Source organism: Parambassis ranga, chromosome 5 (assembly GCF_900634625.1).
Source record: "Parambassis ranga chromosome 5, fParRan2.1, whole genome shotgun sequence".
NCBI classification, from domain to species: domain Eukaryota; kingdom Metazoa; phylum Chordata; class Actinopteri; family Ambassidae; genus Parambassis; species Parambassis ranga.
The window spans coordinates 21,017,384-21,045,350 of NC_041026.1; the positions used below are offsets into that span (position 1 = coordinate 21,017,384).

General features: G+C 42.6%; 1 protein-coding gene across 1 annotated transcript; it reads right to left on the reverse strand.

Annotated features, from left to right (window-relative positions):
- Positions 1-189: 189 nt before the first annotated feature.
- On the reverse strand, positions 190-27,393 carry LOC114436128 (potassium voltage-gated channel subfamily B member 1-like). The gene is made up of 3 exons (XM_028406233.1): positions 27,261-27,393; positions 25,980-26,648; positions 190-2,337 (listed from the first exon to the last, which is right to left on the reverse strand). The coding sequence occupies exons 2-3, from the start codon at positions 26,532-26,534 to the stop codon at positions 490-492; spliced, it is 2,403 nt and encodes an 800-aa protein (XP_028262034.1). The 5' UTR covers positions 26,535-26,648; positions 27,261-27,393; the 3' UTR covers positions 190-489.
- Between the last annotated feature and the right edge of the window lie 574 nt (positions 27,394-27,967).

Consider the following 27,967-nt stretch of genomic DNA (forward strand, 5'->3'; position numbering starts at 1 on the left):
CAACACCTTGGTATAATACACTGTATATAATTATACACTGTATGTAAAGAAAAATGTATCTTCTCCCCTCATACTAGAATGTCTGGAGTATCTCAGCTCGATGTATGTGTCAATGCCCTTTGTGGTTTGCTACTGATTCTACAGCCTTTTGCTATAGTGGCTTCAGAGTGGTGTGTCAGAAAAGTTAAGTTTTTTTTTATAAAAATTATACTATACTATATATGTATTATATCTAGGCTGTAATCGTGATAATCTGGGTTGAAATATAAATTATAAAAATCATCAGACCGCTTTCTTTGCCATTGTTAAAACTTCCTGCTGAATAAATTTATGCAGGAGAGGGAACAAGTTCGAGAGCATTGTCCACAAGTCTATATTGCAAGTCTTCAAATGCAAGTGTCCTCAGTGCCTTTCATATTGTCGGGAAGTTCACTGTGCTTCTTCTTATTACCTCTCCTCCTGCTCCTCTTCCTCCTCCTGTCTGCTTCTTTAAGAGTTAGAGCGACTCTTTTCTTCCTTAAGTGGCTGTAGTTCCTGAGCCACATGGTTTTCCTGCCCCTGTATTGGCAGTGTGCTATTCCCCAGCTTCCCTTGGAGGCCCTCCATGTGGTTGGGACCCTGCTGAAAGCTAGAGTGATGGACAGACTTGGGACTGGCTTTCTCCAGGAGTCTTCGAGTTGGGTTGGCACCCGAACCATCATGCAGGTGCTCCTCTTCATCTGTGTCAGCATCAATGAATTTGTTGATAGATGAATCGTGGAATGTGAAGAGGCCGGGCCGTAAATTCTCTGGGCTCTTGCTAGGTGTCCCGCTGCTGGCAGTTGTGTAAACGGACACCTCTGGGCTCTGCACTGACGAGCTGTCTGACAGGACTCCTGTTCCTGAATCCTCTCCGTCTCTGAAGTTGACCTTGAGTGAGCGGCTTTTGAGTGGGTTGTTAAAGCGCCTGCCTTTGGGGCTGTTAGAGTACGGGCTTGGCCTGGAACTTGTCAGGGGGGTAGTGGTGCCCTGGGATCCTTCATTTTCAGTTTCCAAAGTGGGCTCCAGACTGGGGTTGGTGCTAACCCTCCCTGGCATGCTGCTGACAGGGCTGTGGGAGAAACGAGAGCTCTCAGCAAAGTCGGTGGCGCAGCTGATGAAGCTGTCAATGCTGGAGATGCTCTTCATGTCAGTCACTGCCTCCACTGTGCTTGAGATGGCTTCAGCAGGGATGCTTCCCATCTCAAACTCAGCTCTCTGTCGAACTATTTTGGACTGTGGCCCCTTGTCTTTGCTAATAAGGTCAGGTTGTGACTGGGTCTTAGCCATGTTGTTATACATCTCCTCCAGCTTCTGTGCGCTGAGATGCTGAGGGCTGCTGGAGGGCTTGGCCTGCTCTTGGTAGCTTGATTCTAGCGTCTTGGTGGGGCTGTCGTGGCTGGTCTGTGACTTTAGTTTGGGGGTTCCTCTCTGCTGAAAAGGAGACACATGATTATCTTGCACTTTCTCCTGTTTGTCATCCGTTTTTTGCACCATGACATCCATGAGCTCCACGCTGCGGCCAAATGCATCTTTCATGTTCATAGAGACAATGCTGCCATTTCTCTTAGCCCTCTCCAGAGCCTCTCTTCTTTTGATGGCTTTCTCCTGCCTCTTTTGCTCTTTGTAGAACTCTGAGAAGTTGTTCACAATGATGGGGATAGGTAAGGCGATCACCAGCACTCCTGCAATGCAGCACAAACCCCCAACTATCTTTCCCAGCAGAGTTTTGGGGTATATATCTCCATAACCTACTGTGGTCATAGTGATGGTAGCCCACCAGAAAGAAGCTGGGATGCTTTTAAACTTAGTGTCTTCTTCATCTTTCTCAGCGAAGAACACTAGACTGGAGAAAATCATGATGCCCATGGCCAAGAAGAGGATGAGCAGGCCCAGTTCATTGTAGCTCCTCCTCAGGGTGAAACCCAAAGACTGAAGCCCTGTGGAGTGACGGGCCAGCTTCAAGATACGCAAGATCCGCATGATCCGGAAAATCTGAACCACGCGGCGGACGTTCTGAAATTGCAGCACGCTCTTGTTGGACTCTGTCAGAAAGATGGTGACATAATAGGGCAATATAGCCAACAAGTCAATAACATTCAGAGGACCCTTAAAGAACTTCCATTTGTTGGGTGAGGAAAGAAAGCGAAGCAGATACTCCATGGTGAACCAGGCGATGCACACAGCCTCCACATGGGCCAGTTGTGGGTTATCTGTGGATTGACCAAACTCATCTGTGTCTTGCAGCTCTGGAAGGGTGTTCAGAGACAAGGCAATGGTGGATAGCACAATGAAGAGGATGGAGACAATTGCCAAGATCTAGAGAAAAACAGAGGAAAGGAAATGCGTCATTATGTATAAATGTTATGTTAAATCAGAGGCTAAATGGGTTAAAGATAAAGTGAAAAATAAAATGCATATTAGCCTAACAGCATGACTTGGTATGAGAGTCATTCAGCGTAGATGATACCAGGATGGTTTAATAACTACTGAAATATCTCATAATGATACTGGTTCATGGCCTCTTTTACTTTCTCTCTTTCATATAAAAAACAGGGTCAGAGCTAATGTGATCTCTGTGGCAGATTAGACTATTGTCAGATTAGACACTGAAAGAGAAGAGACTGCTTGTGATTGCATTGATACACTGTCACTGTTGCACAGTCCATGTCACAATCCATCAGTGCCAAGAGCTACAAGAAAATGACCTGTTTTACAAAGCACACCATGCACCACCTGTAAGCCTAACGGAAATACTACTAAAGGGTTGAGCTACCTACTAATGATATAATCTGCTGAGCATAATAGGGTCTAGTCATAGTGCTGGGGATTAAAAGGCTCCACAGTTGTGGCTGTGTAGATGTGCCACACCTATTATTCCTGTCCGAGAGTCAGTGTGAAATCCAACACAAGGTCACTGTGGAGGCTGTGTCCCAGGCGACTGGCGAGCAGGATTATTCCCTGGCACCAATCAGGCTCCATAAGCTTTAATTAATCTTGACAGGTGACTGCTTGTACACCTACCTTGGCCTTTGAAAAGAGAGGGACTAAAAGCAGGGAGAAACCCTGCTGCACGGGGAGGTAAGAGAGGACAAGAGGAAGAAGGTCTAACAACTTTAGCAGCCAAACAGCTCAGGTTTAAGAGGGAGTTAAAGGGCACTCAAAGAAAAAAACAAAAAAAATTAAACTCTGTCAGAGCATTCCCTGAAATAGCCCGCCTCCTGGTCTGGATCCCTGGAGACACCTAATGATGGATGAAAACTCTCAAATACGACCCACTAGAGGTAGATTTCTTTCTACTGAATAATCACACTCAAGAGAATAAAACAACTGAAGTCAATGTGAAACATTAACGCAGCCCTCCATGTTTATATGAAAACTTTACTGTATGGAAATGTAGGAAAAGAAAAGCGCACAGTGTGAGCATTAATTTATCAAAATAAGAGCTGGATTGGCTACAGAGTCTGTTCTAAAACGGGCAGCCCAGTGGCAACAGCACTCATCAGATCAATGCTTATCTATCTCCTCACACTGACTAGGCTGGAGTGCAGTTAATGAGTCAGGCTGGGGACAAAAGACGGTGCTGAACTCAACCTAGGCACGTTGTGTAAAGAGAACACCTGAAGGATGATCAGCTCCACCTGCTCTCAAATTCTCTCTTTTACTCACCTACCACCACCAGCCAACAGGGGTCAGTCAAAGAGGAGATTATAGGGATCTGGATCTCACTACAGAGATACAGATAGACATGGGCAGAGAGAGAGAAAGAAGTGTCTGCTAAGGACACTCAGCACACTGACAAATCTGTAACACAGAGTGAATGAGGCAAGCCCAGCCTGTGCTGTGCTACTGAAACTTGTGAGTCTTCCCAGGTGTAGAAATTGAAGACATAAATTGCATTTTGCATGTGAATATATTTAACTCTGCAGCAGGAGACACTGTTAAAGATGGTGATAGCTAGGATTGTGTTACCTCATTAGCTCTTAATGACAAGCAGGTCATGGGGACAGCCTGTTCCACTTCCTGTTTGCATAAACGGAGGATCAACCTGATCAAGATTGCTGGTGCTTTTGCACAACCATGACACACTCATCTCTGACATACACAAAAACACATGTGTAATACACACACAGATCTTGATCCCCAGCTCAGTAATTAGCCCCAAAACTTCCTTCCTCACAGACAGAAGAGACAGGAGACTAAATATTTAATATCCTCCTGAAGTGCAAGCCATCCTGTCCCGGAAAAGGTGTGTACTGAGTGGTCCTTCACTGGGCCGTGACGGACTGCAGAGCAAGAGACATAGCCTAGTTTTCACACCGCTTTCACCACACAAGGTTAGTTCAGCTTCATGCTTGATCGAGGGAGGAATTGACAGGAAGGAGAGTGTTACACCGGCCAGGAGGGTTGTCAGAGTGTCCCATCAGGACTGGAGGTTTTACAGTTATGCAATGTAGGCTCATTTCCAAAAAGCATTTCTATATTTTCCAACTGTATGTTTCATCTGACATCTTACTTTTTTGCTGTAAGTTCTGTTCAGTCCCCAAAAATGACATAGAAAAATTGTTGGTCTTTTTGTGGTTTGATTCATCCTAACAATCCAGTGCCAGGCAGGCTGTAGGCAGACTTGATTCTTACATAAGTTACCACTCATTTTAAAGGATATAATCCATTCAGTGCTGTGTGATAAAGTCAATAAAATAAGCAACAAAGCTAATACCAATGTAAATATCTGTATTTTGTGAAGCTCAGAAGCTGATGTGTGACATGAGTATAATAAAGATGGAGGTGTGTGTGTGGATTAAAAAAATACATACATGGGTGTGAGTAAAGATGGTATCACTGTAATCACTAAATAAAAGACTTTCTCTCTGATTTTTAGGGTTTTCCCCTGCGTCATCATGTGTGAAATGCTGATTCACTTATTGTCCAATCTCATCCTAACTGGATTTACCCTTTTCAGCACATGAGTTGAATCAATGGACGGATTATGTCACGCAGTGACTCACTCCTTTTATTTTCTGTGGGCATGTTAAGTGCAAGATCTCTAATCCTCTTATTGTGCTACTTCTTTGACTTGCCAATAAATGTTTTCTGTGCTCTCGGCTGACCTTCCTCCTACAGAGGCTGTTGTGATTCTGCAGTAATTCCCTCTGTGGGGATACTGGCACGGTGTTTTTTTTTTTTTTTTTTATTAGAAGCTTCAGTGAAAAAGATGGATGAAATTACACCGGCAGCAAACAGAGTGCTGAATCCTCTCCTCAACAGAGAAAATAGATACCTGTTGCAGCTATAAACACTTCCTCCCCAGAGTTACAATCACGTTCTTGGAAAAGTCCTCAATGAATTACTGAGCTGTGCTGTTTTTAGTATAACATTTGTTGACATGGGGAAATGATGCTTCTCATGGGGACTGTTTTCAGCTGTAGATGTGGTGCATAAGTAAGCAGTTGATCAGTAGCAGGATAAAGTGTTCATGTCACTAATTTTACAATGACCCACTGATGTGTTTTCAATTGTTTCTGCACAACAAAAACAGCAGAACAGACTTACATTAGATCGTTACCTGAATGATGGCATGGGGCCAAGCACATTTGATTCAACAGAACATTTAGCAAATACTGCAAGGTTTTTTTTAGAGTGAGCAGAAGAGCATTGATTCTCAGGAGACACCAGTCACTGAGAGGTCAACTGTTGTAATTCATTATTTTACATATTATTACTTTCCAATAAGTCATGGCAGTGAGCCACTTATTTAATATTACAAGACAAAATGTCTGCAATGAAAAAGTCTGTTATTAGGCAATTTAAATCACAATAGTGAAAACCAATGAGCGGTTTTTAATTACATAAGTGCCCCAAGTCTAACTTTCCCATCTGTTTCTGAACCAGATAGGCAATGACATTAAGCATTTCCCAAATTGACAAGACCTCCTGCGTCCCGCACAGATGTGCCCTCTACCTCAGCTGCCTCGCTTCACCTTGCCTAGCAACCTTTTCTGTCCCACCTTTAAGCCTGTAGCAGGAAGCCTGTGCCGATCCTGTACGGTGCACTGAGGAGAAGACAGGGAGATGGATTACTGAGCTTGCGGCTACTCACAGGATGTGTCCTTTCAAAAGTGTGAAGGTGGTGATAAAATGATGAGGCACACAGACACAACCCGTTAAATCTGTGTGCACTGATGTATGGTTTTCATCAGTCTATATGAGCCTTAATGATTCCACATATCACTATAGGAATATCTTACAGTATTTATGTGTAAAATGTAATGTAAATGGTAACAAAACTGTGTGTGCTTGTCTTTGAAATAGTTTGATTTGACTTCAGTGCATTCGTGCTCTTGGTTGGCAGCAGTGTCCACTATACTTTACTAAGGACGCTGAATTTGTCGGGGCATGTATGACAGACAAAAAGGTCTGACCACGGGAAAAACACAGAGGTGGCACAGTGACAAATGAGGACAAACCAAGAGTGCAGAGAGAGATTCACTCCCTGTGGCTGCTGGTAGTCACCCTGAGTGTCAGTCCCCTCGATAAAACACCTGTGTCTATGCCAATGGCCTTTTGCCTGGGACAGAAAACCCTGACTCTGAAGCATCTGGAGCATCTGTGTTTTCTGGTTTACAGGAAAAAATTCATGACACTACATCTTCACAACAGATGGTCTCTATGTTCTGTTTGTGCAAGAGAATTTAGAAATTAGCAAAATTATTTAGATGAAAAGGTGCTTCGAGCGAGGTGGGAAGTCAATTTTCAAAAAGCACTTTGTAACTAGAAACACATGGATGGCTCTTAGTAAGCTACCATGCACACATATTTACATACAACATGTCCGCCCTGTCTACCAACATCTGGAAATACAAGAGTTTGACGGTCCCCCTAGAAAATCCCTCAGCTTATTATAACACAGGTTGGTTGTTGAAGGATTTCAATGCTGTGGCAGTCTGGTAATAGTGCATCAGACACAAACAACAGAAACATAACAGTGACCTCTGTCTAAAAAAGTTGAGGGCAGGATAGAATAATACATCAGAGGGGAAGGATGTAGGTCAAATGGTCATATGACTATGAACTACCTGCAACAGACAAAAGGAGAAGAACTGTCTCTTTGATGCAAATGATAAAAAGCTTCAGGTTTTGTCAAGGGATGCAATGTTTTTTAGGAGAAATTGACTTGATCCATGAGCGTCTCACTGAATATAAATTGTTGTGTGGACTTTTTGTTTCTGTACTGTATGAAAAAGAATAAACAACACTGTGAATCTGCCTCATATGAATTTAAAGCTTCTTGTAAGAATCTGCTGTTGCCAGTTTGAAGTGTCAGTTTAGAGTTGCTGTATTTATAAATACACACAGAAAAGATCAGAGTTGTCTGCAGCTATTCCACATGTGCCAGATAAGGTGAAATGAGCAGAACCTCTAATGAACTGTGTGCTATCTGCTCACAGTTTGGGAGACAGCAGATCTTCTAAACAGCCTGTCTGAGTAAACCCGCTGTGGTAACCCTGGGTGTGAGCTCAGGCTTTACCCCAGGCAGCAGAAACATAAAACACAGGTACATGACTAAGCCTGCACTGGTGGAATAAGTGTGGTATCTACGTATCTAAGATCTGGAAGACAGTGGGCGTTTGCACTGACACGTCTCACGCCTCACAGCATACTAACATCTCCACTCAGTGAAGAAAGACACATCAACGCACACCCAGCTGAAAATGACAAGTACTCAAATCTGGCTTTGTTCTCGATACTTATTTTTTGCATGCTGGAGCTCCAGCTGTCTCTTGTTGCTATGGTCTTTGCTCACTCTGAAACTGGCAGCAGTGTTGGCAGGCGAAGAACAGAATGCATCAAGCTGAATCACTACCAGCTCTGTGAAAATGGACCATTTGGCAGCATAATGCACAACAAGACAGATGTGGGTTCGTTTTCCTCTTTTATTAGGGGTGTGGTGATGTTAATTACACAAGAGGATAAGTAGCTGCTGGTTGGGAGCGTTACCGGGGTTTGTTGTAATGAATATGCCAGTCAAGTTAAGACAAGTCTAATTGTAATTAGAGAAGGTAATCAACATCCAGAGACAGGCAGGCAGGCGAACAAGAAGCACGAGACACAACAGCCTGGGTTTATAAAAACAAAATAACAAAAACAAAAGTAAAATGTAAACATGCTAAATATATGTTAAATTGTATTTTTCTTAACAATGGCCGACTTTACAATGCAGCCATTCAGGCAGATCTGGCAGAAGAGCTGGAAGATGTTCAATTTATGCTAATAGGCTCTAAACCAAAATATATTGTATGGCAGGACACAATCCCACAGTTAAAGTCAGATTAAGAGCTGAAGGTCAGGAGATTATACCAGCAAAGGAAATTGATGACCCTTGTCAGGGAAAGTGATTTTTCTGAGGATGAATGAAAGCAAATAATCGCCTGACTCCCAGTGAAAGCTTTTAGCACAGTAACATTAGACATCTTTACACCATTCTACAGAAGGGGGATGTCTGTCCACTCCACACAGGCTCTGCTGCTGTATTTATTTCCCTCCCATCTCCATGACTACAGGGTGCTGAGACTCATCACATGGTTTTGCCTCAGACCTGAAGCTTGATACAAGTCCATGCCAAGCAGTGGACACGGGCTGATAAGATGCCTTTACTGCTCTGGTGTCTGCTGACAGCATTCACTAATTTACCTGTCTCCAGTGACCTCCCTCAGAGGTGTATTGGTGCTGGTCAGTGTTTACCATAAAGAGCAGATGTCACTGGGTTCCTGTGACACGATTGGGTGTCAGTGGAGAGTGGAGAGAGTTACCTGGGGCTGCTTACAGTGAGCACCACTGAAACAGGAGGAGGCCTGGTCATTGGCCATAATCCTATATGATGCATCAGTTTCAGTGATGGACATTCAAGACAGGGAAGTCTGAGGCTTACATGTAATAACATGAAACGGCACTGTTTAATTTAGAGGATGGGTTTTGAAAAACAGGTTCTATTTCTTAGTTTAGGTAGGAAGGTTTAGTCTCATGTTTCTCATGTGTGTAATGATTTCTTGGGGATTAAACAAATGAGACAGTATGCATTCTTTTTTAAGCTTTAGAGGTCCCAGAAGGTGAATGTTGTCCCATTTAGATCACTGCTTCCCATAGTTTTTATTCTTAACAGTAAGTTAAGATAATATTTATACCCATATTTACTACACAGTCATTAGGGTGATTCAGTTCGCCAAACTCTCAGCAAGAAATAATAATAAAAAACTATTCCTTTAATCTGCCAGGGTAGTGCTGACATTTAATTAACTGTCATTTGGGAGGTAGCCCTTTACAAAAGGCCTGTTCCTTCACAGCCTAGTGACAAAGTCATTTTAGTCACCACAGAGAAACTCTGTCTGTCACATTTCACCTCTCTGTGTGTACCTGTGAAACTCCTAATGCATCAAAACTAAAATTATCTTAACTGTTCCCAGCATGCCAGGCCCACCGCTCAGTGTAGCCATGACAACAAAATCACCAAGTTGCAATTATAGAACGTGCAGCGCTGCTGGATGCCCGGCAAAATCTATTTCCTCCTGTACCTTTTCCCTATTCTTTCGCTCTCTGGGTGTGTTTTATAACCTTCTTTGTCTGGGTAGGACAATATTTCTGTTTAAGTGATGGATGATTAGCAAACACCTAGTAGTAAAGCCAGATGGCACATGTGCTGTGCTCTATTTGACTTTGTCAGCTTCATATGGAAATCTGTGACGAGACAACAGAATGCACAGAAATGGAAATGGCTCTTCTGTTAAAAGCACCCCCCCCCACCCCCATGGAGACAATCATCATCCAGCTGACTCACCACTAAATATCCAAACTTTATGTAAGCTTTGCAGATTTTTCCTAAAAATGCATTCTCGCAGGCGACAGTTCTGGCCGGAGGGAGTACGCTTTCCAGATTTCCACAGTATTCTCTTGATGAAGATATCTCAGAAACACCTTAAGCAAAATTCTTCAAACGGGACACAAACGTCAGGTTGGACTCAGGAAACAACTGACTAAGAGGTCAAGGAAACTTGGTCTCAGGAAACAAAGTCTGTGTAATGTCTGATTGAGGTGAATACTGCAAACAATTCTCCAGAGAATGTACAGTGGGTGAGTTTATGATGTCGATTCTGTTGTGTTGTTGATATTTTCAATACGCTCAAAAACATGCAATTTTAAATATGAACCTTTAAACTTCATTACTGTTGACTTCTCCTCTTCCTGCTCTGCTGAGGTGCTAACACTCACCTTACCAAAAGAGCGTGTCCCCTGAGGGTGTCTAACACTGACAGTCTCCTGCTGCATTTGTTAAAGGTTAGCTCTGGATCATGTGAAGTCTGTATCTAAGTTCACGTGTTAAAATGGCTTAAACAATATAACACTCACTAGATATTCACTAAAATCATCATTTTATTCCCTCATAGTCTTACTCCTTGCAGGTGTGATCAGCTGTGGGCGTGAATTATTTTAATATTTTATCAGGTTAACACACTGCAAATTAAATCTAAGAATATTCATGTTACGCACATATGTTAAATGTGACATAAAATCATCTATTTTTCATTCTGTGGAAGAGAAGCACCTGCTGTTGGCCATTCAGCATATTCTCGTCAATGATTCAGTAGGAATGGAAGGGCAGACCAAGGAAAACCGTCGACCTCGGCTGTGTGTCTATCTGTTCACACACTGTGTCTCCCACATCAGCATCAGACCACTAAATGTCTGCCGGCCCTGCTCTTTTCTGTCCAGCTGTCTTGTTCTCTGGAGGCCACAGCCACTCACCCTCAACGGTACAATGAGGTGAGAGATACATAATGTAGAGAGTAGGCAAAGAAAGGAGGATGTTCGAAGCACAGTGTATGGTGTATAATATATGCAGCAGAGATGTACAGGCACTAAGGAGCCCTAAGGTAACAACGCAGAAAAGGAACTTTAGGACTGACCTATTTTCTTAAAAACCCCACTGAAATGAGAAAGAAAGAAAGAAAGAAAGAAAGAAAGAAAGAAAGAAAGAAAGAAAGAAAGAAAGAAAGAAAGAAAGAAAGAAAGAAACAAAGAATGAAAGAAAGAAAGAAAGAAAGAAAGAAAGAAACTGAGCATCTGCTGACATTTACCATGAGAACAGTTTAGAGGGATCTAACCTTTAAAATGAACATTCATTCTGAGCTTAGAGGTCTGAGAAACAAAAATAAAACCCCTCATTACAACTGACTTTGTGATGGAGCCTTTCAGTGGAGGCAGATGAAGGACCAGGAGCAGACTATACTTACATCCAACAACTTAACATTGTGTGTTTGTGTTTACAATGAAACGTGAGAATGGGCGATTTACAGCATGCAGCTTTTCAGTCATGCTGTAATTAGAGTGGACAGAGATTGTAATGAGACAGAGGAGTGTGTCCAGCTGTCTGTCACAACATATGGTGGGTACAAACAAAGACAGGCAGTCTCTGCGACTGACTGGGCCAGGATTTGCACACAGACGATCACATGCAGCAGCATTTTAGGTCCATCAACGCACAAGGCGGAAGGATTAATGACTGTACAACAATGCGAGAAAAAACACACTGCTTTTCCTCTGATACTGTATATACATTAACAATTATATGCATACATTATATAGCTGACAGTGTGTATTTAGAGCTCCTCATGGGGAAACTGCCACAACTTGGCATACAGCTCAGCTGATGGTTTCCATGGTAACTAACAAGCGTTTTTTATAATTTGGATAACAGAGAGGACATGTGAGCGATTTTCCATCAGTGACTGACATATTTCTGGTAACAAAGCGGTGATTTCAGGAAGCTTTAAGCAGCCAGGTTGGCACTCGAGATTTATGGAAGTCATAGAAATCTGAGAAAGCTCTAAGTAACGACTATTTAATCTATGTCATATCTCCACATAGACTGTCATCCTTTTTTTTTGATGACAGGATGCTCATTTATTATTATTAATAGTAGTAGTAGTTTATAATTAAATACTGACACACTATAATACTGCAATACAATTTGTGTATTAACAATAATACAATCGGCATGTAGCTGCTCTCTTCTCCTAATGCAAAGGTTGAAAACAGGGAATGTTTTCACTATTTTCTGACAGCCTAGAAAATAATGACACACGCACACACACACACACAGAGACACACACACGTCTGGAGAAAATGATGGCATCAGCAAGAACAAAACCTATACCGACTTTGCATGTACACAATTACACGTGCTGTCACCAGACAGGGTCCTGAGTACAGCTCTGGAAAAATAGTTAACAGTGTCAGAGGGCTTCAGTGTGGTGCTGCTCAGTAAGCAATGAGGGATAAAAAGCACAGACCCTTAATTACAATACGAAAAAGTAAAAGGACTCATAGTAACTGAGGCTTCCAAGATGTATTTTGCTCTAACATTAATAATATTTTACTCTGAAATCCATTTCTGCAATACCACAGACTTTGTGTGCAAACACATCTTATTGAGACACAAGTTCACACTGTAAGTGTGTGATTGTCCAGGTTAATTTCACCTTCAACAGAATGAGAAATGGCAGTAAGCAACTGACAGAGTCAGCTGTTTTCCAGTCTGCAATGTGTATAAAAAGGGGGCAGTGACAATGATTTGCAAGTGGAACAAAACTATAAATTAAATCTGCAGCCATCCTCAGGATATTAGAGCTCAGACATTTCTCAGATGTGAGTAATCCAACCATGCCAGACAAAATCATTATTTAAAAAAAAACCACAATGTTGTCTCAATTATAAGTCCCTACTTTAGTTTCCCACTCAACAAGAGAGCTGCACTTACTGAATAAAAGACTAAACACACGTCAGACTAGTGGGTGATGCTCCACACGCTGCCTATATCCATCCAGCCTGCTGTAAACTGGCCGACAGTCAAGCATGCCGGTTCAGCCAATTGCTGCCATACATGGAGATTCTGACCCCCGATTAAAAAACACACTGAGCAAGCCTTCCTGACCCTCGCCATGCTCTCCTCCAGTCAACATTTTTGGATCTGTTTTACCCCCTTTACCACCTACTTAAGTTAACCTGATATGACCTCACCTCCAGCTTCTCACCACACACAGAAGCTGCCACCAATCAAACCGTATTTCAGGGTTAGAGTAAACAGCACCTTAATGTCCGTTCAACAGACACAGTCACAGTGCTTCACTTTATGAAAGAAATCAATCAGGGAGCTGTTTTAATTTGCAGCTGTTATCCCTCCCATCACTAATCTGGTTCTTCGGCAGCGGCTGCTGCTGCTAGTACAGCTGGTGTCCTGCCCACCAGCGGTTCAAGAGAGGCTGTGGGGCTTCCGGCTTTAACAGACAGAGCCACCTTCTTCCCCTCTGAAATCCTGCTGACACGACCCCACACTTTAATAGCACCAAGGGGTGTGAGTGAAAAACAGGGTTCAGTAAGAGTCACACTTTCCTAGGATAGTGATTAAGAAAGGCTGTGTGAACTTACAGATCTATAAGAAGCCACATCGCAGCAGCATTTTCCCACATTATTCTTTTATTCTCCCTTTGTTTTCCTGCTGTTATTCCACAATTGATTAATTCACTCCAATCCCTTTAAAGAAACAAGTATAGACATACTATACACTCTTCCTTCCCTTTCAGTGCTCCTTGTTTTCTTCCTACTTGACCTTAACTGTCTCATCTGTTCCCTGCACTAACTCCCATACAGAGCCTATGCTGTAGTGTAGCTATTTCCCATTATAAGTAATAAATCTTTATTTTAATGTTGCATTGGCTTTGGTTGAAGTCTGTTTTCCAAATCTTCTTACCAGACCAAAAATTTCTACACTGTGTTGACGGTGAGCATGTTTCAGTAGCAGGAACTGAGGGCACTTCCTGTAATCAGTTTTTGGCATTAGACTCAGAAAGTGTGAGATCACACCAAGATTAGAGAGCAAATCCTGAGAGATTTGGCAACACTGTTGTTGGCATTATCCTGCACAGAGCCAAGGTTGCCATGGGATAGCCCCTGGGATTTCCATCTAATACTGATTTTGATCTCGGGAGAGGGTTGATGAGGAGGCTCTAACAAGCAGTCTTCTCATCTCATTTCTTTAAAGCTTCGTCCTGCTGCAGACCAACTGGACTGACCAGACAAGTGTTACATAAAGGCATAACAAGATAACGTCTCTGTTGCTACAATTACAAGGAAAACACAAAGTAGTCTTGTCTATACAGTTAATGAGGGCTGAGTTTTGAAAGAAAACTGAGTGGGAGATACATCTTTTTAACACATTGTGGCCACTAAAGTGTTTTCTGAGCAGCTAGATGACCTGAGACAGATGCTTTTATGACCTCACCCACAAAATTTCTAAGGAGAAGCACTGATGCTCAGTTGACAAATAGATCAAAAAAAGTATTGTGCCAGGCTATAAACCTGCTCATTTCTACTGTACCGTTGGCAGTTTTAACCCTCCTTTAGAGCCAGCCCCAAGTGGCCATCTGAGGAACTGCTCATGCATAAAGAAGCTCACATGTGGCTCAAAGTCAGTGGTGTGACAGTTACAGGGACCGTCCACTGGTTTGTTTTGCTTTGTTAAACATGAGACCCAAGCTGGCAACTCAAAGCTGCAAATGGAAGGCAGGGTGAATGCAGGGGTATGCAGGGGCTTTCTGTGTGCTCATGTTCAATCCGAAGAATCTATATAGTTACAAATTTGTCATTATGCTGCATGAGTACATGAGCCTTGACCAACATTGCAGTCAAGTGTTCAGTTAGGATGTAAATCCATCCATCAGTTCTTTGTGCGCCTTTTCTTTGGGACACTCACACTGTGAGACTTCCCATTCTGTCCCAGTTGAGTCTGTGTTTCTGTCCTCAGAGAGCTGCATCTGGAGCCACAAATGTGTTAATGTAACGACAAGGGAGTCAGGTTTCCCACAGATCACTAACCCTTTCAATTTACATCATGCCGCTCAGTTTACACCAGACCCATCCACTCTCAGCTTCTCTTCTCCTGGGAGATGGATCAGCCTGAGGTGGATTGACGTCACACGCCGAATGAGGAGGCCAGATGATGAATTTCCCAACAATTATGAGCTTAAACCAACAGCCTAAGATACATGTTGTGTGACTGTGACCCATGTCAGTAATCTTGATTAGCCTTTAAGGAAGGACATTACATACATACACAAGCAATAGAACAATGACATTCATATAGGAATATAAAGACAGCTAGCCTTCCATAGAATACTAACCTTCTACCTCTGACCTACTTTTCTCTCCTTTTGACCCACTTTAAGGCCATCCTGCTTTTACGTACAGTATCACTGCAGCCTATATCTAACACCAGACAGAGGTAAGGTGACATGTGCTTGTGGCTGGTGTCTGGTAGGTGGAGGAAGGAGAAATGAGAGCAGCGAGTAGGCTGAGGCTCTGGCAGCAGACTGTAGAACACAGAGACTCCTGGGACTGCTGCCTGGAGATTAGTGGGATACTGACTGAAACTCACACATTCCACCTACTCTGCACTGACTATCAGCCTCACTGGTTCTTGTGGTGTAATGTGTATGCTAACGATAGCATTTAAATTCGGATGGACCTTTCTGTGATCTTTTTAATGAGAAAATAATGCATGTCACTCAATGTGCTGAGTGGCTAAAGGGTTTCAGTTGAGCTACCTGAGAAGGTGTACTGCTTTCAGATGCTCCCAGAGGACATCCTCTGTCGTGTCATCCTAGCAAACAGAGTCATGTACCACTAAGGTGATCCTCCCGAGGCTCGCATGGCTCGTGCTCTGCTACCCAAAGCACTTTTCTTGGATGTAATTACAACAAATTAACATTCGTTCCTCCTCAGTCAGCACACTGCGGGAGTCTCACATAATTACCATCAATATTATCATACAAACACCACAGGGAGGTGCCCTTTGATCCTCTCTCACATAACCATATAACTATTATATACCATATACCATAACCTCACTTTAGATTTTACATACTTTAAACTGACTTTTGCTCCCTCATCACATAAATGTCTCTCTTCATCGCTGCAGCATTGCTGATTGGCAGCAGAAGCCAAACGCACCCTCAGACAGGAAAGTGTGTCATTATATACTGTTTTTAAATAGAAGCAGAATCAGCTACAATTCCTCACCATATTTGACCCAGAAAAACTTTACTTTTCCTCATGTCATGTCTAACTCTCTCATTTGGGCTCGGAGAAGGATTATAAATCCACACACTGCAGGTTACACAGTATGCAGTGCACCTCAATGCAATGGGTGATTCTTCATTAGTGCACAGTGAGCAGGCAGTCATACCTCTGAGCATCTGTAACCTCTCATTATCTGTTCTTCGGTACTTAAGTGGGACTTTGTTGAAAAAAAGTCTTCTAAAGTCAATTTGATTTGTCCAATCAAGTGCAACTAAAACAACCATTACACACCAATTACAGCAGCACCATTAGGCAACAAGCACAAACAAGCTTTTACTTTGATAAGCATACCATTGGCCCAACTTTATTTAATTAAGAACAAGAACTGGTTTCTTTTTGTAGTCCGAGTAACATTGACCAGTGGTATTTTCACAGGTTTTACCTGCACACAAGTTCAAAGCTCATGTGGAAAGAATAAGAGGCAGAGTGCTGGTGCTGGTCCTGGTCTGTGTTCAGTCACTGTTCAGTCACCAAATATAATAGTTCAAAAAAAAGAATAAGAAACAAGAGATGTGTTTACTTTTTTTGATGATTGACACAAGACTGACCAACTAACTAGCTGTAACCTAGGCAACTTAGAAAATTGAGCATTTGGTTTATTTTAAAACAAACATGTCCCACATGTCCATGAATAAACTTAAAAAATATTTGTTTTTTGCCTTTACATATATAGATTAAGCTCTGAGATGCAACTCGTACTGTGGAGCGCCGTGTGCCTTCTGACCACTTTCTGTCTCTGCAGACACGATGCTATCACACCAATCAGTTAAGTGCCAGTCCATCTTGCACTAAACCTCTGTTTCTCACTCACACTCCCTCCCTGTGTATGAAAGAACACGTCTGCTGAGTTCAAAACAAAGCGTCTGCTGATGGGAAATTAGATGACTGCAGAACAGTCGGATGCAGAAAAAGGTTCTAGCCGTCACAAACAATCAGCTGAATTAGCTGCCACATGAGTGTGTCTATATAAAGATCTGTGAGTGTGTGCGTGTTTCACAGTGAGAATAGGTGGCAAAATAACTGAGAAAGAAAGCCAGACACAAAGTGTGCAACTTAGTGCATGCATGTGCGTTTGTGTGTATGTGTGTGTATGACAGGGCATTTATTTATAGAAGCCCCTTGGGATCGGAGTGCCATTACCGCGTTAAGGTAGAAAATCTGGTGGGGCTGTGCTGGATGTCACACAAAGGTGGCTTCATCACTCCTCCCAGGCTGTGCCTCATTAAGATGAGCAACACCCTGCATAATATTAACAACTGCATCTCGTCTGCATTGTCCTTCTAAATGTCTTTGTGTAAACACCACTGGGAGAAAAAACACGACTCCTCTGGGGATGGAAGCTGTTGAAATACCACAGTTTGTTATGTTGGAGTTCATGCTTTTTTATTCAAAAAAATCATGAAGAAACACACACACCCCAGCAGATGGCAGTCTGTCTGTCATCATTGATTGCCTGTGTTTGAGTGAGTTATTCAGTTCCATAAGAATTAAAGAGTGTAGGAGGGCGCATTGATCCAGAAATCGAACTGAACTCCCTGTGACAGTTTCTCTCTTTAGTAGAACACCTCAGTTCTGGTAACACACACAGACCGACTACTAATGCAACAACTGCTCCTTTCAAGTGCGCACAGGTAAGCAGAGAGGTGAGAAGATCGACAACCAAAAGAAAGCACAGTTCTAATCTCTCAGCCCTGGCTTAATCTGTGGCAGTTGTTAAAGAGAAGGTCACTGGAAAAACCTCTTGCCTCCCCCCACTCAAACCAACCTGAACTGAAGAGTTACATTATCCCTTTAAACAGCACAGAGACCTGCCTCAGAAACCACGCATCATCACAGGCTCCATGTGGGGGATTGATAAACTCAACCTGCTCACGCTGCATGCAGAGGATCCTTTGTGTTCTGCATTTTCAAATCCAATCACACAGCTGGATCTAAAGCTTTAGTCTCGCTCTGAATGCGAGCTGTAAAACGAGAACAGCAGATGACGGGATTTAAACGTGGCTCCCGTGTTTGCTAAAGATCAGAATCTGTGGAGTGAGACGTGGGCATCTCCTTCATGCATTTTATCTCAGGCACACAACATGTGCAGCTTTCTCTTTACACAAATAACACATCAAATGTGTTTACAGTACATTCATGTCTAAATGTGTCAAAGGCATCTATCAAAATGACACAAGATGATATGCTCTCCACATCTGTAACCTGATGCTTTCTTTAATTCATCCTGTCTAGCATGGCAGAGGCGCTGCCTCACACTGAGAGACTGGAGGTGATCTTGTGTTAATTGAACCCTGTTGTTGACTGTTCGTCCATGGAGCTTTCAGGTGTTGGGTTCTGTATCAAGTTCAGTTAATTACTGTTTCTCAGTCTGGAAGCTGCTGTGAGCAGCAGTCCACACGTGGATTTACTCCTTCCTACAGAGGATCTACAGATACCACTGCTGCATTTTAATTCAAGTGTTGTAAATGTATGTTAGCTGCAGTTTGGCTCTGACAGTGTTAAAATAAAACTTGCACTTACAGTCTGTATTACCATAAAAACAACACACTGACATTGCACGTTTTACTTTCTTTTAACAGAGTACATCTCGGTGTTACAGGGATGAACGACAACAATCTAATGAACCTAGAAGGGGGAAGCTGATTTGAATATGTGTGCTGAACCTTATCTGCCCCCTCTGTATCATGTGACAGGCCTCATCTCAAATAGGATGCCTGCAGAAGGCAACCATTACTCAAAACAGACACATCCTTCTCATCAGTCAACCGTCACTGGGATAGTAATTACAGTACATTTTGCTGTATTCTCTTTGCTCAGCCAGTAAAAAAAAGCTTTTTGTTCAACAGTCAGAAGAAGCAAAGACTAGAAGTCAGTTGAGCGCTTGTACACAAGCCAAACAAAAGGCGGAAGTTCTGAACTGCCTGCATTTCTTTACTATTTGCTCACAGTGACACAGGATGAGGTGTACATGTTGAAAGACAATAGTTAAAAATGCAGGAGCCGTCTTTTTGTTCCACCGTCACCAGCTGATGACAAACAAGGTGAAACCCATGTAGCACTTGAGTTGAGGCAGAAGTCAGACAGTGTAAAGAAGAATCTGTGATGGCTCAGGGGTCAATAAAAAAATTCTCTGCTGTCAGAAAATGTATTGTACTGACAGAAGAGTCTTAGTCATGGCTGTCAGTACTTCTGCAAAGTGACCTTTTCAGTCTTCGTTTACTGTCAGAGTGATGGAAACTTTGGCGTGCCGTGCAACTGTAGCTTAGGAGGAAGTTTCAGCACGCAGCGGCTTTGGGTTCTAATGTCTAACTCTCTGGAAAGTTCGGCTTTACTCAGTGGGTGACCACTAGGCGCCACACCACTCTACTTCTCCTTGAGTAATGTTCTCTCGCTGACAAGCCTGCCTGAATAATGAATGAAGTTCTGCAGCAAAGTAGTCAGACCTGCTTCCCTGCACTGTTGACCTCTCACCTTTTAAATGTCAACATCTGTGAGGACCTCCCACCTCCAGTCGCATCAGAGTGTGAAGAATATAAGATGAGTCTGATAAGGTATTGTACTAAAAATAAAGCGTGGTTTGTGTAGGTCTGTCAAAAAGAGATATCGTGTGTGTGTGTATGTGCGTGTGTGTCATGCTGTGTTACCCCAGCTGGCTTGTGTGATAAGCTAATACTAGATCACCTCTCTGTGGAAACCGGCAATGAAAGGTTTCAGACGGCTACTTTTTCCTGAAACCATATACGTGAAGTAGAGCCATCATTTCCTTCTATGCTAAGATGGATTCATTATTTGTCAGCTGACATCACAATGCCAGCATTTGGCCTATGCACAGTTAAATGTGCAAAAAAGTACAACGTATTAGCAAACTTGCTGCTAACTGTAGAGGGAAATATCTCACACTGAAAATATCTTTAACACCCAATGCTTCCCAGTGCTCATCAGATGTTGTGTACAATAGGTTTTTACAGCTTTACAGCTAGAAACAGCTGACCACAGCATTTAACTTTTCACACGCATGAAAAATACTTCATCAGTTTGAGAGCATCTTTTTAAGATGTTGATGAAGATTCTCAGTCATCCAGGTCATCATACATAGAGAAGATTGAAGCAAGGCGTCTGGACTTGTAGAGTTAAGCATGGCAGTGGGCCACACCTTTATCAAGGTGAGTGCATGCTTCATTCAATGTAAATTCGGTGCTGTGTGTAGTGTCCTCGAGTAGCTGTAGCTAAAGCCCCCTGCATCATCTGATTGTATTTGCTCATGTGGTTTAGGACACAAAACCATCTGTTTGTTTGTGTATCACAACCCAATATTAAAAACAAACCAATATTATTTTTTATTTTTATTTTTTTTTTTTATCAATTCACCCACACTGCTGTCAAACCTTCATTACACCTGTGTCTGTTGGTTCCACACATGTGTTTAGTGCAAACCACTGTGAGCTGAGCCAAGCCATAGGAAAGATGCATTATCTTGTGACCTCACACATCCCACAAAAATCCAGCTTCCTTTTAACATGTCAGCATCTCTGCTACTGGTTGCTAAACACACATACTTAGGCCATGGCAGCAAGACTAATTCTGTCATTGTAGGACAGGGTTAGCTAGCCTTTCGTACAATGTACATAACAGTCAGCCCACAAAACATTTCAAGGCCTAATTTAGACATGAATAACAATGTTGGTGTGTAATTGTGTTGTATGTTTTGCTTCTGTTTGTTAGATATCTTAATTACTGTGCTTCATACAGAGCAGTGATCTAAAACTGCTGGCCCAGGGGCCACTTATGGCCTGCTGCCACGCTTAATCAAGCCTGCACCTGAATAAAATCTTGGCCCAAACCGTTTCATGCAACATCTATGATTTCTCATACGTAAGATACAAACAAGATCTTAACTATGCACACAATACAACTGAAATAAAAAATTTCTTTATTTCACTAAGTATATTTATTTATATGTAAATGTGAATATTCATTGTCCTTCAAAATGGTGTTTTCATCAGTCAATCTCTTGAGATAAATCTGTGAGCCACTATACAAACACCCAAGTGACATGGGACAATGTATAGCCAGCCTGTGCAATAGGTCACCTGTGTGGTCACATATTCAGTCAAACATAAACGAGGTCCAGAAAGGGGAGACCGCGGCTGCCAGGCCAATTGAGCAGCATGTCCATGCTGGTAACACAGCACCTCTATCAATGAAAGAGGTTTATATACTGCAGGAACTGAATCCTGCTCTCTTCTGTTGTAATTTCTGAGGAAACCAAAGTAGGTAAAACGTCCTTGTCGGTGAAGGGCACAAATTAATTCAAGATCTCAACTTAAAGTAACATACCGTAGTTTAAAGCAGAAACTTCATCTAAGCTTTAGTGTAACTGCAACATACAAGTCTGGCTTGAAACCCAAGTCTTTAGAGTCTATGATAAATAATTTAGGCTTAGCAGATAAGATGCATATGGAACACACTCTGACCGCCACACAAACATTTTAATCCTCATCTCAGCAGCTCACAGATGGGCAGCTTTTTTCTATAGATTAGCAGCCACTCTGAGGGGACGTGTTACTTCCCAAACTGAATTTCCATTCATGTGTTTCAAACAGCATCAAAGGCATGTTTTAAATCAATAATGCTAATGTCTCTCTCAGTTTAGCGCACAGCTTCATTACAGTGTGCTTGCCATCACACAAGGAGCTTTAAAGTGAAGAACAAGGAATAAGTTGGCTTTTAAAACACTGTAATCTGTGGAAAAAGGCATCAATGTACAGAGAAAAGACGGCAGTGTTTGCAGGTTTTACAAACACCAGATGGCTAAAGAACAAAGTTATGTATTTTGAGTGTTTGCATAGTAAATTTGTGTTACTCTGAGAGCTGTAAAAGCTAGGTTAGGACTTTCTGTGATCGTCAACTAAAACAAATATATTTATAGAGTTATTTCTATCTTTAATTAGAATTTGTACAATAATGAGTGCTTACATTCTGATTAGGGTTACTTGGATTTGAATAATGAGAGCAGAGAACACAAAGGAGGATAAACAGAAACAGACAGACTTTGTTTCTCTGTCAATTTGCCAAACAATCTTTGTGATTCTGTGTTAGCCCATTTGGCGATATGTGGCTCTGCAATCAGTCTGGCAGCTGGGAAACAGTGTGCCATTGATTTATGGCTATTCAGAGCTCACCTAAGCACAACGGAAGAGTTGCTGTCACCCAGCAACAACCCCTTGAAAACAACTCATAAAATGCACCCTGTTGGAGACCCAAGCATGGCTGCTACACACAATAAGAGAGAAGCAGAGGAACCTCTCTGCACTGCAATTCTCTGAGACACTGCTGAAAATAAAAACAGAGACAATAAAATCATCGTGACTGTTCCACCACTTCTCTGCTGCACTCCCAGTCACACACCACTGGAGGTTAGCATGACTGACTGCCGAGCTATCAGCAGGCTTCCTTTGGAAGTCACATGTCCTCTCAAATGGCCGGTCAGGGTGTGTCCTCACACAACCCAGCTTGCCTTACATCTTAATGCCTTTGCCATCGATTTCCTCCCATTCTTACAGAAAAGGCGAGTGCCAGGCCGAACAGGGTGACTGTACAGCAGGTAACAAAACTCACAGAGGCACAGCACAGGCACACAGAGTGATCTCAGACTTCACAAACAAAGCAAAGTGCTTACAGTGAAGTCAATCGGGCATATCTGATGTGCGGTAAGAAGTGCAGTTTACTGCCTCTAGTCATGGCTGTCTCTGGCTCACTGGGAAGAGAACTTTCCATGCAATTAGTTCAAATAGCCTCTGCTGAAGCAAGAGAAATAAGTGTCAGACTTTATAGCTCCAATTCTGGTGAAAAAGCTCTGTACGGGTCTCAAATCCTCAACCCCGGTAGCTGATCCTGTTTATTTTTGTAGGTATTTATTATGATCAACAAACATATCCAATGTCTGATAACAGGGCATGATTGATAAGTTTGTGGCCACAAACTTCGGCCAGCATCTTCATCGTCATCTCAGTAAAGAGACATTGGACAAGTTTGACTGCAATAAATGCTGATGTTATCCATTTTCCTCTGCATTAGGTCATGAACTTACCAATCAGACCCATTTCATCCCCAGAAGTTACTAATTATTGACACAACTAATCAAACCAATTTCATTATTTATTATAGGAGCCATACTGTCAATGCCATGCTACAATATTTTGAGTGACATCATCACTCACAGAAACCTGACGGAGAAAACTGTGTCTGAGGACAAAACCCTGATGTAAGTCATCTGAGCAACATGCAAAGCTCCTGTAAACATGATGACATTAGGAACACAGCATCCTGTATCAACAAGCTCTTATTTTTTATTGATGGAAAGATACCCTGCAGGTTTTGCTCTTGTTTAAGACACACCCATGATTAAAAATGTAGCTCAAATGGTTGTAAAACTATTTGACAACGGTAGTAAAAGGATCGCTGCACATATTGTGTCCTTCACTGCCGCATTGATATGAAAAATTCTTTCTCTGTGAATAAGTGCTGGTTCCTTATGTGTGTTTGGGATGGGGTGCTATAACTCCAGAGGGCCCAGGACGAAGACATCTGGAGTCATAGATATTCTGGATCACACCTTCTCTCTCTGGCATTAAGTCAAGCGTTATTAATGTGCAATAAAAATTTTATCAGCGCTGAAAAATAAATGAGGCAGAATGTGTGTTTGGGATCAAGTCATCTCACTGATGCAACTCTTCAATTAAGCTTCAGAAACAAGACTGCATTTAATGGCTGCATTTAACCTCAGCTTGACGTTTTTACTGTTCAGTGTCTCATATGGAAAACTAAACCACAAGGAAATGAACCTATTTGTCAAACACCGGCCACTTCCCCCTGCCTGTTGTCACATTTAAAGGCTTCTGGGGCCCCTTTACTGTATACACTGTGCTCTGTGTACACAGCTCCTATGTTTAGCTGTGGAGGAAGAGTTTGCGTGCTAGAGTGATCGCAGGACACTCCTATTTCCAACTCTGTTGGACTGTGTAAATTAATTCAAAGTGAATGGCATAGCTACAATGGAGCACAGACACGGAGGGCTAAAATGTACAGTAATGAATGTAAAGAACCTCGAGGCACTCTATGACATGGAAACTTAGCTTGTGAAGAAGTTTGATGAAGAGTTTTTCAAAAATGTTCTAACGAAGCGTAGTGGAAGGTATTGTACCTCGTTGATTGTGTGCTGTAGACCGTGTGAGCCTGTTATGAATGTGCAATGTAAACACTGTTACATAAGGAAACTATTAATATTTGGACACGCTCCTGATTCTGTTTTTTTCTTATAACTCAGTGAACAGCAGCAGCACATGTTTTCCCACTACAGTACTTTTAAAACAGAGCAGCAAAGTAAAGAATGGCATTCAAGCATGGATTACAGTGTTAGGAATTAAAATTAGAAATAATAACAATAACATCATAATCTGTTTACAAAGTCTGTGTAACTGGCTTCCATTTATAAGCTGCATAATAATGTTATTTTCAGTGTCCAGCAGATATAGATGGACCTGCTCAGTGAAATGATGCATTTAATCTGTTTGGAAAGTAAAGACAGACATTTGTTTGAAGTCATGTCATTTCTGTCTGTCAGCTGCTCTCATTTTCAAGTTTTTTTTTTTTTATTCTTATTAGTGCTTGTTCCTTTCGTGCCTGACAGCAACTGAATGCTGCATCATTACGAAGCATGTCTTCAAGCAATGTGATTGAATATTTAAGAAAAGAAATAATTAAGAGCCTCAGTAATTCAAGGTCAGAGATAGAGCAGGTTCTTTGAATAGATGAGTCACATAAATTATGCAGGGGTCCCTGTTCAAGGAGGTGTTTGAAATTTCTTTGAGTAATGATTTAACAGTGATATCTTTTCTTTCTGGAGGACTTTGCATGCCAATTCTTCTTAACAAACTCCAGCCATTTTTGGAATTATGACTCGAGGCTAGAGAGCTAAATAAGAAAAATTAAACAATGTGTTGAACTTCAGGATGTCACTTATTTCATGTTGAGCCAGTCACATCCTTGGGTCATTTAAAAAAATGTTGTTAATACTCATTGATCCAGCAAAGTGAAGTAAGTCCTCTTGCTCCTGGACTGTGAGCTACGAGCCTGTTAATGAGCTGCATGATTGAATACTGGACTGGAAATGAGGAAGGGGGAGCTAATGAAGTCAGAGGGGCGACTGTGGAAAAGACGAAGGAGAAGAAGGAGGAGGAGGGTCTAAAAATACCTATTTTGCACAGGAGGGCCTCTTACCATCCTGGCATATATTAAAACTCTGACAGTAAGTGATGAGACTTTTCATCCTCTTTGTTGCCACTGAAAAACAGACACCCAGTAATTACCCCAAGAGGCCGGTGTGGGAGGTATCTGACTGAAACCAATTAAAGCAGACTATAAAGGTTGTCTTATTTTCACCTAAAAACAGCACTGAGAAAGAAGTTAATTTTAAATGGTTTGCTGGGAAAACAAGCACCCAGCTCTGTTAGTGGTTATTGATCAGAGAGAAAAATGAGTTTTACAAAGTCATAACATTCAATCCAACAGACAACATATTGCCCTCATTCTTTCTTTTGCACTCCTGCATCTGAAAGTAATGAAAGGCGCCAGTTCAGGTTGAGATAAAGTCTTACATCAGATGACAACCAGTCTGACCAACAGATCTGTGCTTTCTCTGGATGTTGAACTTTCAGAGAGAGCACTTGGATCACACACTATTATATCTGATCAATAAAGTTTAGTTTAGTTACCTTAGCAGCAAATGATGAGCTTGGCTTCTCCAGGAGGTCCCAGAGTTTCTTCCTCTTCTCGGAACAACACGTGGTAGTAAACTCCTCTCCTTCCCTGTCCCGCATGTTCTCGGCCTCTCTTTTCAGCTCCTCGTTCATCTGCTCTTTCTTCTGGTGGTACCTGGCCTGGCAGCAGGACTCCAGGTAGATCTCGTCGATGCCCCAGAAGTCCAGCTCTTGGCTGAAGGACAGAGCGCACATCTCCTCCATCATGTGCAACTTCCCTGTACGGTAGAAGTTCAGGATGGAGGTGAAGGCGCCGGGGTGTCTGTCGAAAAAGTACTCGTTGTTATCCAAGCTGTAGTCGTCGCAGATCTCCATGATAGAGTCGTGGGTGTTGCAGTCCCTCAGTTTGCCCAGCCGTGTGCGGGGCAGCCTGTCCAGCGTCCTCCACAGGACTTCGTGGAGGAGCCCGCCGACGTTGAGTCTCACACGGCGGGAGATGGTCTTGCACCGGATGATGTCCATGGTATCCGGAGGCAGCGAGGTGGCTAACCGAGACCCTGCTTTGATCATCTTGGCTCAAGTCACTCGGCAACTAGAAAGAACTGGAAGATGCAGCCTGGCAGGTTAAGAAGAAGACATGGTCCTGTGGATGACCGCATCAGGGTCCCTCCTCGCTTCCTGCGCCTACAAAGAAGAGAAAAAGACTGATTGTGATGCTGCTGAACGGACGGAGCCGGTGTCCTACAGCAGCAATGTCAGGTGGTTTATCCACTCATCAGAGAACCAAATAGATATTTTAATCAGCTTTAAGAGGCACAGCCGCTTTTCTTGCTGACAAGGGTGGCGCTGAGGGGAGGTGGAGAGCCCGGCCAATGATAAACTGGACTCCACTTGTGAGCGCTGTCCGGTACTGAAACGCCCCGCTGTCACTCCGCAGACCCGCGGCTGTCGCTGTCCACGGTCTCCCCGGTGCTGAACCGCCTCAGCTCCGTGGGAGGGGGGACAGCGATCAATTCACATCCCAGTAGTTGTGTTGTTGTTACGTGAACGTGCCACTGAACTGTTCTCCACAGTGGAATTAAGTTCCACTAATACTGACACCGATTATCAACTTTGATTATAACACACTGTATCATCCCCTCAGACCGGAATGTCAGCGAATGTCAGACCAGCAACTGTGCTGTTACGTGTAAAGTTATTTTCTGTCGAGGCAAACATAAACATATAAATATCTAAAATCTCCAAATTAAAGCAAAAAGCTCATGAAGCTTTCTAGAGAAATAAATGTATACATACGTGTCTGCCTTGAATCAGGATTCACCTCATGGACCGACACCAGCAACATTTCACGACCAAACACATCAAAACTTGTTCTTCCTTTGCGGGTCTTCAGCTCTCTGTTGGGAGCTGATGGAGACATCATGAGCTGCGCACCGACATGTTGAAAATAATTTTACTCAGACATCAAAATGTCCAGTCTAATCCGTGAACCACTTCCTGAGGTGGATCAACAAGTAAAAGACTGCTGAGAGTATCCGTGGTGGCTCTCTCTGTCTGTGTCTCTCTCCGCTGTACCTGCTCGCATTGTGGCCGGCGCCTGTGACTGCTGTGAACGGGATCCTGCAGGGGCTGATTTCACTCAGGCTCCTCCAGCGGCGCAGCCTGTGTGACGTTAACCCTCACAGAGCCAAGGAGGAACAGCCCAGTGCATCCACACTGTCTTTCTGTCTGTACAGCAGTTTCATAGGTCAACAGCTGATGCAGTGACGATTCAGACTCTTGTCCATAGCTGGAAAACTGTTACTAAACTGTGACTATGGATTAACCTCGGGGAGCAGGAGATAAACACTAAAAATGATATGCTGAAAGCCCTCCAGGAGCATATATTATAGTGATCACCTGAATGCGTATTAAATGTGGTGATAAGTGTGCATGGTCAGCAGACTTGGCAGAGATAACCTGGTTGGCTTGGTGTCAAGACACAGTAGGATTAAGTTGAACTC

What these genes read in the sequence shown, in the direction of transcription:
- LOC114436128 (XM_028406233.1), bottom strand. Translation starts at nt 26,534, where the DNA reads ATGATCAAAGCAGGGTCTCGGTTAGCCACCTCGCTGCCTCCGGATACC. An exon ending in GCTCATCATTTGCTGCTAAG is followed by an intron (nt 2,338 to 25,979) that starts GTAACTAAACTA and finishes GTTTTTCTCTAG; the next exon opens with ATCTTGGCAATTGTCTCCAT.